The 12,768-nt window shown below is 39.4% G+C and overlaps 1 protein-coding gene across 3 annotated transcripts in view; it reads right to left on the bottom strand.

The window, feature by feature from the left end:
• LOC132016584 (WASH complex subunit 2A-like) overlaps positions 1-12,768 on the bottom strand; it is a 55,823-nt gene that overhangs the window by 37,887 nt on the left and 5,168 nt on the right. For all 3 annotated transcript variants that reach the window (XM_059398005.1, XM_059398006.1, XM_059398007.1), the window contains exons 4-9: positions 10,792-10,854; positions 7,927-8,100; positions 4,948-5,041; positions 4,125-4,183; positions 2,677-2,724; positions 415-525 (exon numbers count right to left, since the gene is read on the bottom strand). In XM_059398005.1, the coding sequence (XP_059253988.1) occupies positions 415-525; positions 2,677-2,724; positions 4,125-4,183; positions 4,948-5,041; positions 7,927-8,100; positions 10,792-10,854 (549 nt within the window). The remainder of the gene's footprint in view (positions 1-414; positions 526-2,676; positions 2,725-4,124; positions 4,184-4,947; positions 5,042-7,926; positions 8,101-10,791; positions 10,855-12,768) is intronic.

Raw genomic sequence — 12,768 nt, 5'->3', positions numbered from 1 at the left:
TTAAAAATTTAACTAAATGAATGTAAGCATATGTACCCTATCCAGATCATGTGAGAAAGAGAACTCCCTTCATAGGGAGAGGCTCCTTATTTGCTTATTTTATTTCAATATTTCACTTTAATCTTGGAAGAGTCAGATTAAGAAAGCTTCCATGAGGAACTGAGGGTGAGAAGAGGAGTAGGGTCTTCAAACTCTAGAACTGAATAGACTTGAACGATCTGACTTGTAAAACTGTAACAACTGGAAGAGAAAGTGATCCTTGTAAGGCCAACTAGTGATGCTCCACCATTATTTTCAAAAGTGTAAATGTACAAAATATAATGCAAAATGAGATAGTTATGAACATAAATGACAAAAGTAACAAGTCCTCATTTCTAAAACCTTGTCAAGAGAGTTAACTGTAGTCTTTCTTACAGGTCTAGTATTTTCTTCAATGTCCTCAATATCTTCCTCTTCCTTCTCAGAGTCAGCAAAAATGTCACAGCCATCATCATCCTCTTCTTCATCACTCATTTGTGCAGTGTGCTAAGAGCATAAACCTCGAGATTAGAACTAGGAGATAAGGTCATCCAACTGAAAGAGATACTGCCACTTAGCCTATCGGCAAAACACTCACAGCTTGTCAAACAAGGGGCATGATGGTGGGGATGCAGCGGAAGTTCCAAAGCAATAAATATGCTACAACAAATAACACGTAAGATGTATTTTCAGTGCAAATACTAGACAGAATAATAAACACTGAAATGTGTAAAATGTCCATCACTGGAGAAATGATAACCTAAATAAGCAGAATCTCATCTTGCTAAGAATACGAACAATTAAAAGGAATCAGATGTAACAACTGCAGAGGCATCAAAGGCATCAAGTGAAAGAAATGCTGAATGAGAAACTGAGCATGATTCCCTGCCCCCCACTCAAACACCTATTTCACTTCTAGGGACACAGATACATTTGAAAAAGCAAAGAAAGCACTTACACCCCCAATCATAACATCTGTTACCTCTGAAAGAGTGTAGAATAATGAAGATTGGAGGGCCCAAACTAAGCTTTATCTGTGAAGTTCTAATCTTTATAAAAGCAGCCACTGGTAGGTATCATTTGTATAAACTGTGTGAGGTACTAAGCTAAAAGCACTTTATAAGCTACTTTAATCCTTAGAATCCTGAGGCTCGCTGGAGCACAGAAAACCAGTCTGCCTTTACCAATAAAATAAATGGTTAGGTCAATGTTTTTAACCACTATATTGTATTATATAAAAGTCTGAAGTTATCAATCTTAATAGTAAGTTCCATAGATATAAGTATCTTCTACAGACCGATTATTAAATCGCCTCTGTGAATACAACCGGGAAAATACAAGTACTAACCAAAAAGTATGAAATCCTTTACTTGGTAGCTGAAAATTTTTGCGAAAAAATATTTCCCAATTAGGAAATTGAAATGCAAATTGGGACTATCTCAATATACCACTGTACGTATATTACAGTAGCAAAAATCATAATCCCAGTGCTGATGAGATTATATGAAACTCATTATGCATGATCTGTAATGAGACAATAATATCAAGAGCCTTTATTCTAATTCTATACCATCTCATTCCTAAGGAAATTGTTCATATAAGCAGATTTTTGTGTACGGAAATAACATAATACAGCACTGACTAAAAAATAAAATCCTGGAAATAAACTACTTCCCATATAAATTTAGAAACGATGAAAGTATCATTATATTATTATACTTAAAATATGGAGTTCATAAAGCAAATATAAACAATTCAAAAATAAGAAAATATTTTAATATGTTAACATAAAAGAGCAGAAAAGATATACATATTAAGGAAAGAATACATCCTTAGAAGGTCATGCAAAAATTAAGACTGCTATGCTAACAGAGTAGGATTAGATTTGCACGTTCTGAGTGTCCCTTAACCTTACTGCTGTATTATCTCAAATTTTAAAACAGGGGAAGGGGATTCATGTGAAATCATTCCGCTTGAGTAACTGGGCCTTCTTTTAGAGACTCTGTTTCTCAATTTTGTTTTCACTTCTTTGTTTTCTAAGAAAAATGAAGGTAAAATACAAAGCAAAATGAAACAAACAAACAAACAAAAAACCCAAGGTGATAACTTAAAAACATGAAATGCTTGAAGGAAAATTAGCAGTAAAAATAAGGAATAAATCCTTACTTTCCCTTAAGTCATTCTAAGTAATTTTTTATTTGATTTTTTTTTAATTCCAATATAATTAACATACAATACTGTATTAGTTTCAGGTGTACAATAGTGATTCAACAATTCTGTATGTTACTCAGCACAATCCCCTTCACCTATTCACCCATCCCCCCCCACCCAACTCTCCTCAAAAGTAATTTCAGCATACATTTAGTAATACATGCTATGCTTCAGTTAAAATTTAAAAGCAGGGATGCCTGGGTGGCTCAGTTGGTTGAGCAGCTGCCTTCGGCTCAGGTCATGATCCCAGCATCCTGGGATCGAGTCCCACATCGGGCTCCTTGCTCCGCAGGGAGCCTGCTTCTCCCTCTGCCTCTGCCTTCCACTCTGTCTGCCTGTGCTCGCTCTCACTCTCTCTCTCTCTGACAAATAAATAAATAAAATCTTTAAAAAAAAAATAAATAAAAATAAAATTTAAAAGCAGTCACTTTAGTACATGAGACTCACCCGGTTTTGATCGTTGTCACTATGATTAGCAAAATCTTCATCTGACTCCTTTAGGGGAAAAAAAAAGCTTTGTTGTTAATACAGGATTTACTCACAAGCAGAGAAATGACTTGAGGTCTAAGACTCTGGGGCACATCTATACTCAGTCTCTTTGTACTGCTTACTGGTCACTTGGAGTATCAAGGTGCAGATAAAGTGGGGAGTTGGCAGTAGCACCAAGAGCCATTCAGGCTAACATGTAATTTTTGTGGTTAATTTAAACATCTCTAACAATTTGCTCATACCTATCTGCACTATCATTGCTAATCTCTGAAGTTAAAGTAATATTTGTACATTTAATTAAACTATCACAACTTGGTTTGTGTGATGTTACATTTTAGACTCCACTCTCTATATTCCCTCTAAGATAACTACTACATCAGGCCCAAGAGGGGGAGCATCAGTGTTTCCTAACAGCAATCAAATGCTAAAAGCAAAGGATTCAGCTAATGAACATCAGTTAGAGCCAGTTTATTTAGGAAAAGTTTATTCCTACTGTTAGGGGCTATATTTGGAGGGCCAGCAGGAGGGCAGGGGAGGCCGACTGCAGAAAGAGGGAAGGAGGAGAAGAGAGGAGCATACATATTAATACCGTCTCCTTTTAGGAATCCACACTCATGAACTATCCTTCACACATTAGTAACAAATATTTTGTCTCAAGGAACAACCCCAGATACAACAATGGTCAAGGTCCACAGAGGCCAAGGCCCTAGAGCAGGGAGTCAGATCATGTTCTGTAGATATGAAGATACTAGAGCCAGCAGCAAAATGAAAATGTAAGTGAATGCTTCAAGCCTTCTTCTGGATTAGGATTTATAGTATAAACAAGTTTTAAATATGGACTTTTTCCCTAAAATTATTCCAAAATAGAAACTCAAAGACTGCACTATAGGTAGATTGTTCCAAAATATCTAAGCTGCCCCCCTCAAAATATACTGGTAAGAGAAGGGCTTGATGGGGAGGTGAGAGGGAGGGGAATGGTAAAAAAGGGATTAAATGGGACGCCTGGGTGGCTCAGTCAGTTAAGTGTCTGCCTTGGGGTCAGGTCATGATCTCCGGATCCCAGCCCCCTCACAGGGCTCCCCGCTCAGCAGAGCAGTCTGCTTCTCCCTCTCCCCCTGCCCTTCTCCTTCTGCTCATGCTCTGTCTCTGGCTTTCTCTCTCCAATAAATATATAAAATCTTTTTTTAAAAAGGGGGGGGTAAAAAAGCAGTTTCCTTGCTTTTGTACACAAGACAAAAGGTAAACTCAGTAGCAAAGAAAAAATAAAAAACCTCAGATTATGGCTGCTATTACTATTAAAAAAATTTGTGAAAAAAGACTGTTAATTGACAAATACTTATTTAGCTTGCTAAACACACCCTTAGGTTCCTGCCCACCATGACCTGGAGACACCAAACAGCCCTTACCTCTTCTTCATTCTCTTCACTGTCTGCAATACTGCCACGATCACTGCCTACTGACCCCTCTGGTTAGAAGAAAGAAAAAGCATTATCGCCAATATTCATAATAAAACATCCTACACCTGAGCATCACAGAGATTTTGATAAAAGCATCTACACACATTAACTGGAACTGGAAGTATCTTCACTGTAGTAAGGAATAAAACATTTACATAGCCTTAAAGGATCTCCCCATAAGGTACTTACTAGCTACAAAAAAAGTTAATTACCAAGGGAAAAAAACTGGCCGGCATGCTTCAAAAATGTGAAATCTATAAAAACCAAAGAAAAGCTGAGAGATTATATCAGACTAAAAGGAGACCAGAGATCTGACAACTAAATGCAGAGGGTGATCCCACACTGGAGCTTAGACCAGAAGGAAAAGAGCCCGTAAAGGACATAAGTGGGACAACTGGCAAAATCTGAAATATGACTGAGGATTAGCTAGTAGAATTATGGCAGTAAAATTTCCTGACTTTGATAATAGACCCTGGATACATTTAAGACTGTCCTTGATCTTAGAAAACACACACAGAGATATTTTGGAGTAATAAGGCATGATGTCTGCCTCTCTCAAACAGATTCAGAAAAAAATATTACATATAAATAATCGAAAAAACCAAACAAATGTGATAGAATGTTAACAACTGGTAAACCTGAAGGAAGGGTACAGAGGAGTTCTCTGCAATATTCTAATAACATTAAGGTAAAGACTGAAATTATTTTAAAATAAAAAGATATAAATGATCAAAGTAACAAAAATATATGGCTCAAAAGAATAAAAGAATACCTTCACTAGACAGCTCTCCAAGACCTACATCTTCCTGTTCCATGAAGAGCTTTGACCCAATTAAATAAGGTAAAGGACGATCAATGTATAGATCCTGTAAAGAATGAAAGATAATAGCCATGAAATATTCAGGTTGAAAAATAAGTTTCCAGGGCCTCTGGGTGGCACAGTCATTAAACATCTGCTTGAGCTCAGGTCATGATACTAGGGTCTTGCAATCAAGACCCCCATCAGACTCCCTGCTTGGTGGGAAGCCTGCTTCCCCCTCACCCCCTCCCCCTGCTTGTATTCTCTCTCTTGCTGTATCTCTCTCTCTGTCAAATAAATAAATAAATAAAATCTTTTTTTTAAAAAATGACAAGAAAAATAAGTTTCCCATTTGACGTCTTGTTGCATCTGACTACCCCAAACAAGTTACATAATGAGAGTGAAGAATAAGAAACAGCAGGATGCAAAGTACAAAAAAAAAAAAAAATCACTGACTTTTTAAAAAGTTAAATCTTTAGGTAAAAAATAGCCAAGAGATGTTAAATCACTTTTCAAGGGCCTCATTATACTCAAAATAGCAAAGGAATGCACAAAATTTACCAGCAGTAACCAAATAAGGGTCACAACTTCATAGTAACATGTTCAAGAGGAGGACCAAGTAAAGAAACTGAAAGCTCTGGCCAGCTCTGATGGGTCCTACCCCTGCCTTCCTCCCCTAAAATGCAGTGCTGCTGAGCAAAAATCAACCACTCAAACAATCAGTCTTGAGAATCATCAATCATCGTCCTAAATTTGCAAAGAAGCACACTGAGGAAATAACCCAGATGCTTTTTTAGGACTGTGGGAGGCAGGGTGTGTCCAGGTTTGGGAGTGGGAAAAGGTGGGGACCAACAGCCGATTCCTGAACACTGCACTAGAGCGAAGAGAAGTCTGGAGAGGGCACATACAGCATGGGCTAGATAAGAGGAAAACAGAGAGCCACTACGCAAGTATCTATGGTCAACAAAATGAACTAAAGGCACATGACAACTGATGAGAACCTACCTGGGAGAAAAAAATGACCCAAAGAAGGAAAAAGAATAATATCCCCCAGCAGCACCCACTGTATAATTTAGAAAAATGAAGTTGGTAAAATAAAACCAGATTATAAAACAACAGAATAAAATAAAGGACACTGTATGTAAGAGAAAACCTGCTGGACACCCTTCCATTCCCATCTTCTAAGTCCCACCCAACACACGTGTATTAAAAATTTAAGTTCAAGAAAGCACTTCACCACAGGAAAACCTCCCACCTCCATAGAAAAAAACTGATTTGTCCTTTGCAAAGTAGGGCATTTGGCCAACACCTCTCTTCTGTACGGGAAAGACCGTAGGGGTGCAGGAGGAAACAATTCTGATGCTTAACCCAAGAGAGAATTTGGGAAGGTTAATGTAAAGGTTAAAGACACCACAGCAACTGGGGCGCCTGGCTGGCTCAGTTGGTAGAGTGTGCAACTCTCGATCTCAAGGTCGTTAAGTCTGAGCCCCACGCAGGGTGTGGAGATTACGTGAAAAAATAAAAACTTAAAAAACAAAAAGATACAACAGTGCAAACAAAAAAGTACTAACTGGGCTAACCGTGACTTAGAAGGCCTTCCCACTAGAAAAGAAAGCAGTGTAGGACCTGGAACTAACAAGTGTGGCCCAGGCAATACTCCTGCCCAGGTCCACAGCTGACTGATAATCTCTACAGTGGGAAGGCAAGCTAGCAAGTGTACCAGTGCAAAAGGAATGGCTCCGACACCGTACAACACTGGAAGCTTAAACTAAAAGAAGTGTGCAGCAGAATGAATGACCAGAAGAGATTGGCTCTGTGGTATGTTTCTTTTTCTGTTTTTTTTTTTTTTTTAAGATTTTATTTATTTGTCACAGAGCGAGAAAGACAGAGGGAGCACACAAGCAGGAGGAGTGGCAGGCAGAGGGAGAAGCAAGCTCCCCACTGAGCAAGAAGCCTGATGAGGAACTCAATCCCAGGACCCTGGGATCATCACCTGAGCTGAGGGCAGACGCTTAACCCATTGGACCGCCCAGGAACCCCTGTGGCATGTTTCAATTCGTAACACACTTGTGTGTCACAAGGACTCTCTCTCAAAATCAATACGGCAACCTTTTGTGTTAACTTCCGAGTGGCTGTGCTGTCCCAGATGTCTGCTCTGCAGATCTGAAAGTAATAGTAAAGCAGTACCTAATTTCAAGGCTAACAGTCTATTCATGAGCACTCATAATGGCTTTACTCATCCTAGCCAAAACCTGAAATCAACCCAAATGTCTTTCAACGCTTTTTTTTTTTTAAGATTTTATTTATTTATTTGACAGAGAGAGATCACAAATAGGCAGAGAGGCAGGCAGAGAGAGAGAGGAGCAGAGAGAGCTCAGGCTTCCCGCTGAGCAGAGAGCCCGATGCAGGACTTGATCCCAGGACCCTGAGATCATGACCTGAGCCGAAGGCATCAGCTTAACCCACTGAGCCACCCAGGTGCCCCTCAACGCTTTTTTTTTTTAACTCTTTCAATACTTCTGCAGTCTCCCTTAGCAAGCTACAGAGAACTTCAGGTTCTCAACAATCTGCCCCTCTCATGAGCCTTCCCATACTTGGAAACACAATCGAAGTTTCCTCTGTACCCTCATTTTCCAGCTAGAAGTCAGTTCTCTCTCAGAACACTTACGATCAGGACTCATATAAATGCCTCCTCTCTCCCACCAGCTGGTAATGCTGTAAGAAGCATTGTGAGAGTAGGAATCATGCCCCACACCCTTGTACTCTCCTACCCAGGCATGCTGCCTTGTATCAATGTTCAGGTAAGCCAAGTCTTTCCAGAAGAAGCAATGTGAAGTTGATAAGTGCCACGCCTGCTTCCTCAAAGTCAAGTCCATGTCTTACTGATTCTGTGCCCAAGTAAAGCACCCAAACACAAGTATAAAAATAAATATATGAACTGAATGTCTTTACCTTGGGTTCAAGGATCAGTTCCACCCGTTCATTAGCATCTTCTTCTTCAGAGTCTGAGTTTCCCGCTTTTATATCCAGTTGCTCAAATGCACTGTCCAGTACTTGCAAACCATAGTTCACAGCCTCCTGAACTTTAGGAATCAGATCTACTTCTTTCTGTTCCCGGGTCTTCTCCTACAAAAAAATACTGTTCAGCATGGATCTCCAAAATATTGATACCACCCTAATAAAACACAATAAAACAAATCAATTAAAAATGTTAACAGAAGTCAGATTCTGCTGAATGTCTCAAGAGACCTTGAAGTAGGTTTTAAAACCCAAATTTGTCACTTTCCAGACATGGATCGAACTACCTAAGATCCCGAAGTTCCCAGTTCACCACCTACAGAAACAAAAGCACAACTCTGGTACAAGGGTTCAGCTAAGTAACCTATGCAAAAATCCCCTGCCCATGAATGGTACATCACTCCCCTGCCACTGAAGGAATGAAGGGCCTAGATTTTCAGGTTCGTAATAACTGCATCCCATGAACTTTGGTTAATGTGTCTTTGGACAATTCAGAAGTTAAGACTTTAGAAATACTCCAGCCAGAGATGTCATTTTTCAACTAGTTAAAATACAAAAACCAAAACCTAGTAATTATGGCTATTTTATAAATCTGTTTCAAACGAAGAGAGAGTCAGTTCCATCTCGGACTTATCCTATACAAGATCCTAAAACAACGCCCCCAATGAATGTCTGTACGTATAACCAAGCTGCTGAAAATACTCCACAGGCCTCCATTTTCTACCACAGCAGTTCTCAGTGACAGTCCCCTCACTCATCAACTGTGTCTTCAGTTGTGAGAAATATTGAAAAAAAAAATTCATGTCATTTCCCCTCTTCATAAATATTCTAGAAGCTGATATAAATTATAGAAAGAATCAAACCATACAATGCTGTTATGAGGGTCAAAGGGAAAACCTATGAGTCTCTTACACTTTTATCTCAAGTATGGAAGTCTTCCTTTTTTTTTTTTTAAGATTTTACTTATTTATTTGATAGACAGAGATTACAAATAGCCAGAGAGGCAGGTAGAGAGAGAGAGGAGGAAGCAGGCTCCCCACTGAGCAGAAAGCCCGATGCGGGGCTCCATCCCAGGACCTTGGGATCACAACCTGAGCTGAAAGCAAAGGCTTTAACCCACTGAGCCTCCCAGGTGCCCCATGGAAGTCTTTCTAATGGGGCTTTTTTGTTCTGGCTGCATCTTTTTTCCACTCTGGTATCCTTGGTTCCAGTTAAATAGCTAACAGTGCACTATGTGTGTGAAAACGTGTTTGTTTAGTAAATATAAAGTAACTTTTTAAAAATAATGCACTACACACTCATCACTTCACAATGAACCAGATCTGGTGTAACCATATCCATTGCATTCAAATTTAAATGGTTAGCAAATTGTTTGAGAATCATTAAAAGTAACTTTTTTAAAAGCTGAGAATAGGCAGAAGTATGGGTGGTGTCTGACATCCTATCTTAACTGTTTCATCTGAGCAACAGTTACTCACAGAATACCAACTTTTTCAAGTGATGTGTATTTTCTCAGTAAATTAGAGCTGAGCCGAGGCTACTCCCAGTATAATCTGATATTCCAGGGCTTTCCTAAGTGGAAGGTACAACTTATGCCAAGGGACTAGAAAGCCCAGAATGTCTTAACTATGCTCTGGCCCATGGTGTGGCAACAGCCAGGGATAGCCCTCCAGTACCCACCCCTCACTCCCTTTTCCTTCTTCCTGCCTAGCCACCAGTATCTTCCATTAACATAGTCCATAAAATACCAACACATACCCCAACACTGAACTTCAGCTGCTGGCATTCTCTCTCACTGAAATGGCCTTAAAATCTGGCCCTTCTTCCTTCACCTAGCTAACATCATATCCTTGTAGGTTTTCCCTGCTTATATCACTCAGCCCTTCTCATCTGAACTTTGAGAACAGTTAGCACTTCTGACATGTTATTCCCTAGTGCCTCAACCAAGACCATAAGCTCCTGAGGATTAAGCCTTTAAGTCACCAGCTCCCTGCAATCTTAGGTGAGTCAATACATGCTCTCTGAGCATTCCATGCCTTCTACTAACACATCCTGTGGCGAGCTGGAGGCACTCAAATGTGTGTGGATTAAACTAGCATTTGTCTCACTGTCATTTCCAACTGGTAGGAATCCAGGCTGTCATGAAAGAACAGGGAAACATGGTCTTCAAAGAACTCACAACCTACAGACCAGTCTGTGGCCTGCTTTTGTATAGCCCTCAAGGTAAGAATGTTTTCATATATTTTTTTAAGATTTTATTTATTTATTTGACAGAGAGAGAGACAGCAAGAGAGGGAACACAAGAAGAGGGAGTAGGTGAGGAAAAAGCAGGCTTCCTGCCAAGCAGGGAGCCCGATGCAGGGCTTGATCCCAGAACCCCGGGATCATAACCTGAGCCAAAGGCAGAGGCTTAACGACAGAGCCACCCAGGCGCCCCATGGTTTTTACATTTTCTAAGGGTGTGAGAGGAAGGAGGAGAAAGAGAAGAAGGGAAAGAAGGGAAAGCGACAGATGTAGCCAGACAAACCTAAAACATTTACTATCTGGTCTTTTACAAAAAATCTCCATTGACCTGTGCTCTGCTCTGAAGCCAGAATTTAGAAACTTTATATATTTCTTACTATACAAAATTTCAGAAACAAACCAAAAAATTTAACCCCTGGGCTATCAGGAGCAGCCTTTGCATTTCCCCTAGTGACCATCCTCTTGCCCACAATCCCCCACCAGCCACGTTACAAAGTTGCACCACTTTCTTTCCCTAAGTCAAGACTCAACAGAAGAGAGATTTAGTGCCAGTACCTGTTCTGCTTTTTCTGTCTCAGCCTTGAGCACCGGTTCCTCCACCTCTTCATCATATACACGCTACATGTGGAAGCAAATTCACTGTTAAACGGTCAAAATATTTGCAACACCATGCAATATACAATATACAAATTCAACACTCAATATAAAAAGTCAAAGACAGAGGAGAAACGATCATTCAACAAATGACTGAGGCCATCAGCCAAAGACAAAAGTCAAAAAGCAGCAGTTAATGCACCAAATACTAAACTTAAAAAGATACAAAAGATAAAAAGACTAAGAAACATGAAAAAAAGTTCAATCTCATGGCTGGTTGATGAAAGAGTCACAAAAACAATTAAGATACCATTTTCATACCTTCTGATGTAACCTAATACCTAATGCTGACAAGTGCAATGATACAGGTACTTAAACATGAGGCTACTGGAAATGCCAACTGGTAGAACTTATCTACTAGGTAACAAGAGTTTTAACACTTTGAGCAATGGAAATGGTAAAAGTTGTTTTTCATCCTGTTGCTTAAAATTGTTGATAAACTTTTATTATCCCGATTATATGAAAGCAGGTAAGCCAAGCCCACCAAATATTTGCCAGAAGGCCAGGCATTTGATTGACCTGTACAGCACGCGCAGGCAGGCATCTCTTTTCCAAGAGAGCTATGGCTCCAGTAACTCACTGTGATGTCTTTTACTTTTTAACTACTTAACTATTAAAATGAAGACATGGGAATGTGTCCTAGTAAGACTTATTCGAAATCCACAGTATTTAATATTGGGAGACTGGCATAGAGATAATCATAATAAAATACAGAGGCAAGAAACTGATCCATAATTACATGTAAGCCTCATTTTACATTCACAAAACACAAATGTATATATACATACTTCCATACACATGAGTCAGTGAGGAAAAGAACTTAAAGCTTACCCATACAGGGGAAAAAAACAAAGTAACATTGCTATTTCTTACTACATCTAGTAACACTCCTACACATCCATGCAGATATATACTTTCCAGGTAAGAATAAAAATACAGATATACAAAGAGAGGCCCTCACCCAAAATATCTCGAGTTCAGGTAAAAAATGAAAAGTTGCTGCCTTTGAAACAAATATGGAAAAATATTAAAGTCTGCTAATGCAAAGTGGCGCATATTACTAGCATTTGTGGTTACTATCTGTTCTGTTCTAGAAATTTGAAAGATTCCATTAAAATAGTTATGAAATAATAAACTAATATTAAGAAAAATGCAGCCTGCAAATATATACATACAGAAAGTTAAAAAAAAAAACTAGAAAGAAATATGGCAAAATGTTCAATGGCTGGTTAATTTGGGGAGGTGGAATTATAGTTGATTTTTTGTGGTCTTAATTTTTTCACTTTAGTACTTTTTATCTATTCCAATCTCTTCTACAAGTGTTCATTAATTTTGTTAACAGGAAAGAAAAAACTTAAAGGCCAATGTCAGCATGGGAAATGGACTTAGAATGCATATATGTCAGAACACTGAGAGGCCCCCTCCACCATCTGAAATTTCAGATGCTGCTTCATCTTCCATACTTTTAAAAAATAACTATTCTATAAGGACAAGAAATTTGGGGGGGCGGTTAATCTTCAGAGACAGAAACAGAAAAGTAAATAAATCTCAAAACTAAGGCTTTCAGACAGGACAGCTACCAGGGTAACTTCATATTTTAAATAGCAAGACCATTTAACCTAAAAGGTTGAGCTTCACACTCAAGTCTGAACAGCACCGACATCTTACTTTTTCCCCTGCTTGTCATTAAAAACTACTTCATAAGATGGGACGCCTGGGTGGCTCAGTGGGTTAAAGCGGCTGCCTTCGGCTCAGGTCATGATCCCAGCGTCCTGGGATCGAGTCCCACATCGGGCTCCTTGCTTGGCAGGGAGCCTGCTTCTCCCTCTGCCTCTGCCTGCCACTCTGTCTGCCTGTGCTTGCTCTCGCTTCTCTCTC

This window comes from Mustela nigripes, chromosome 4 (assembly GCF_022355385.1).
Source record: "Mustela nigripes isolate SB6536 chromosome 4, MUSNIG.SB6536, whole genome shotgun sequence".
NCBI lineage: Eukaryota > Metazoa > Chordata > Mammalia > Carnivora > Mustelidae > Mustela > Mustela nigripes.
Note: the sequence above shows the minus strand (reverse complement) of the source record. Positions and strands in the feature narration are given on the sequence as shown.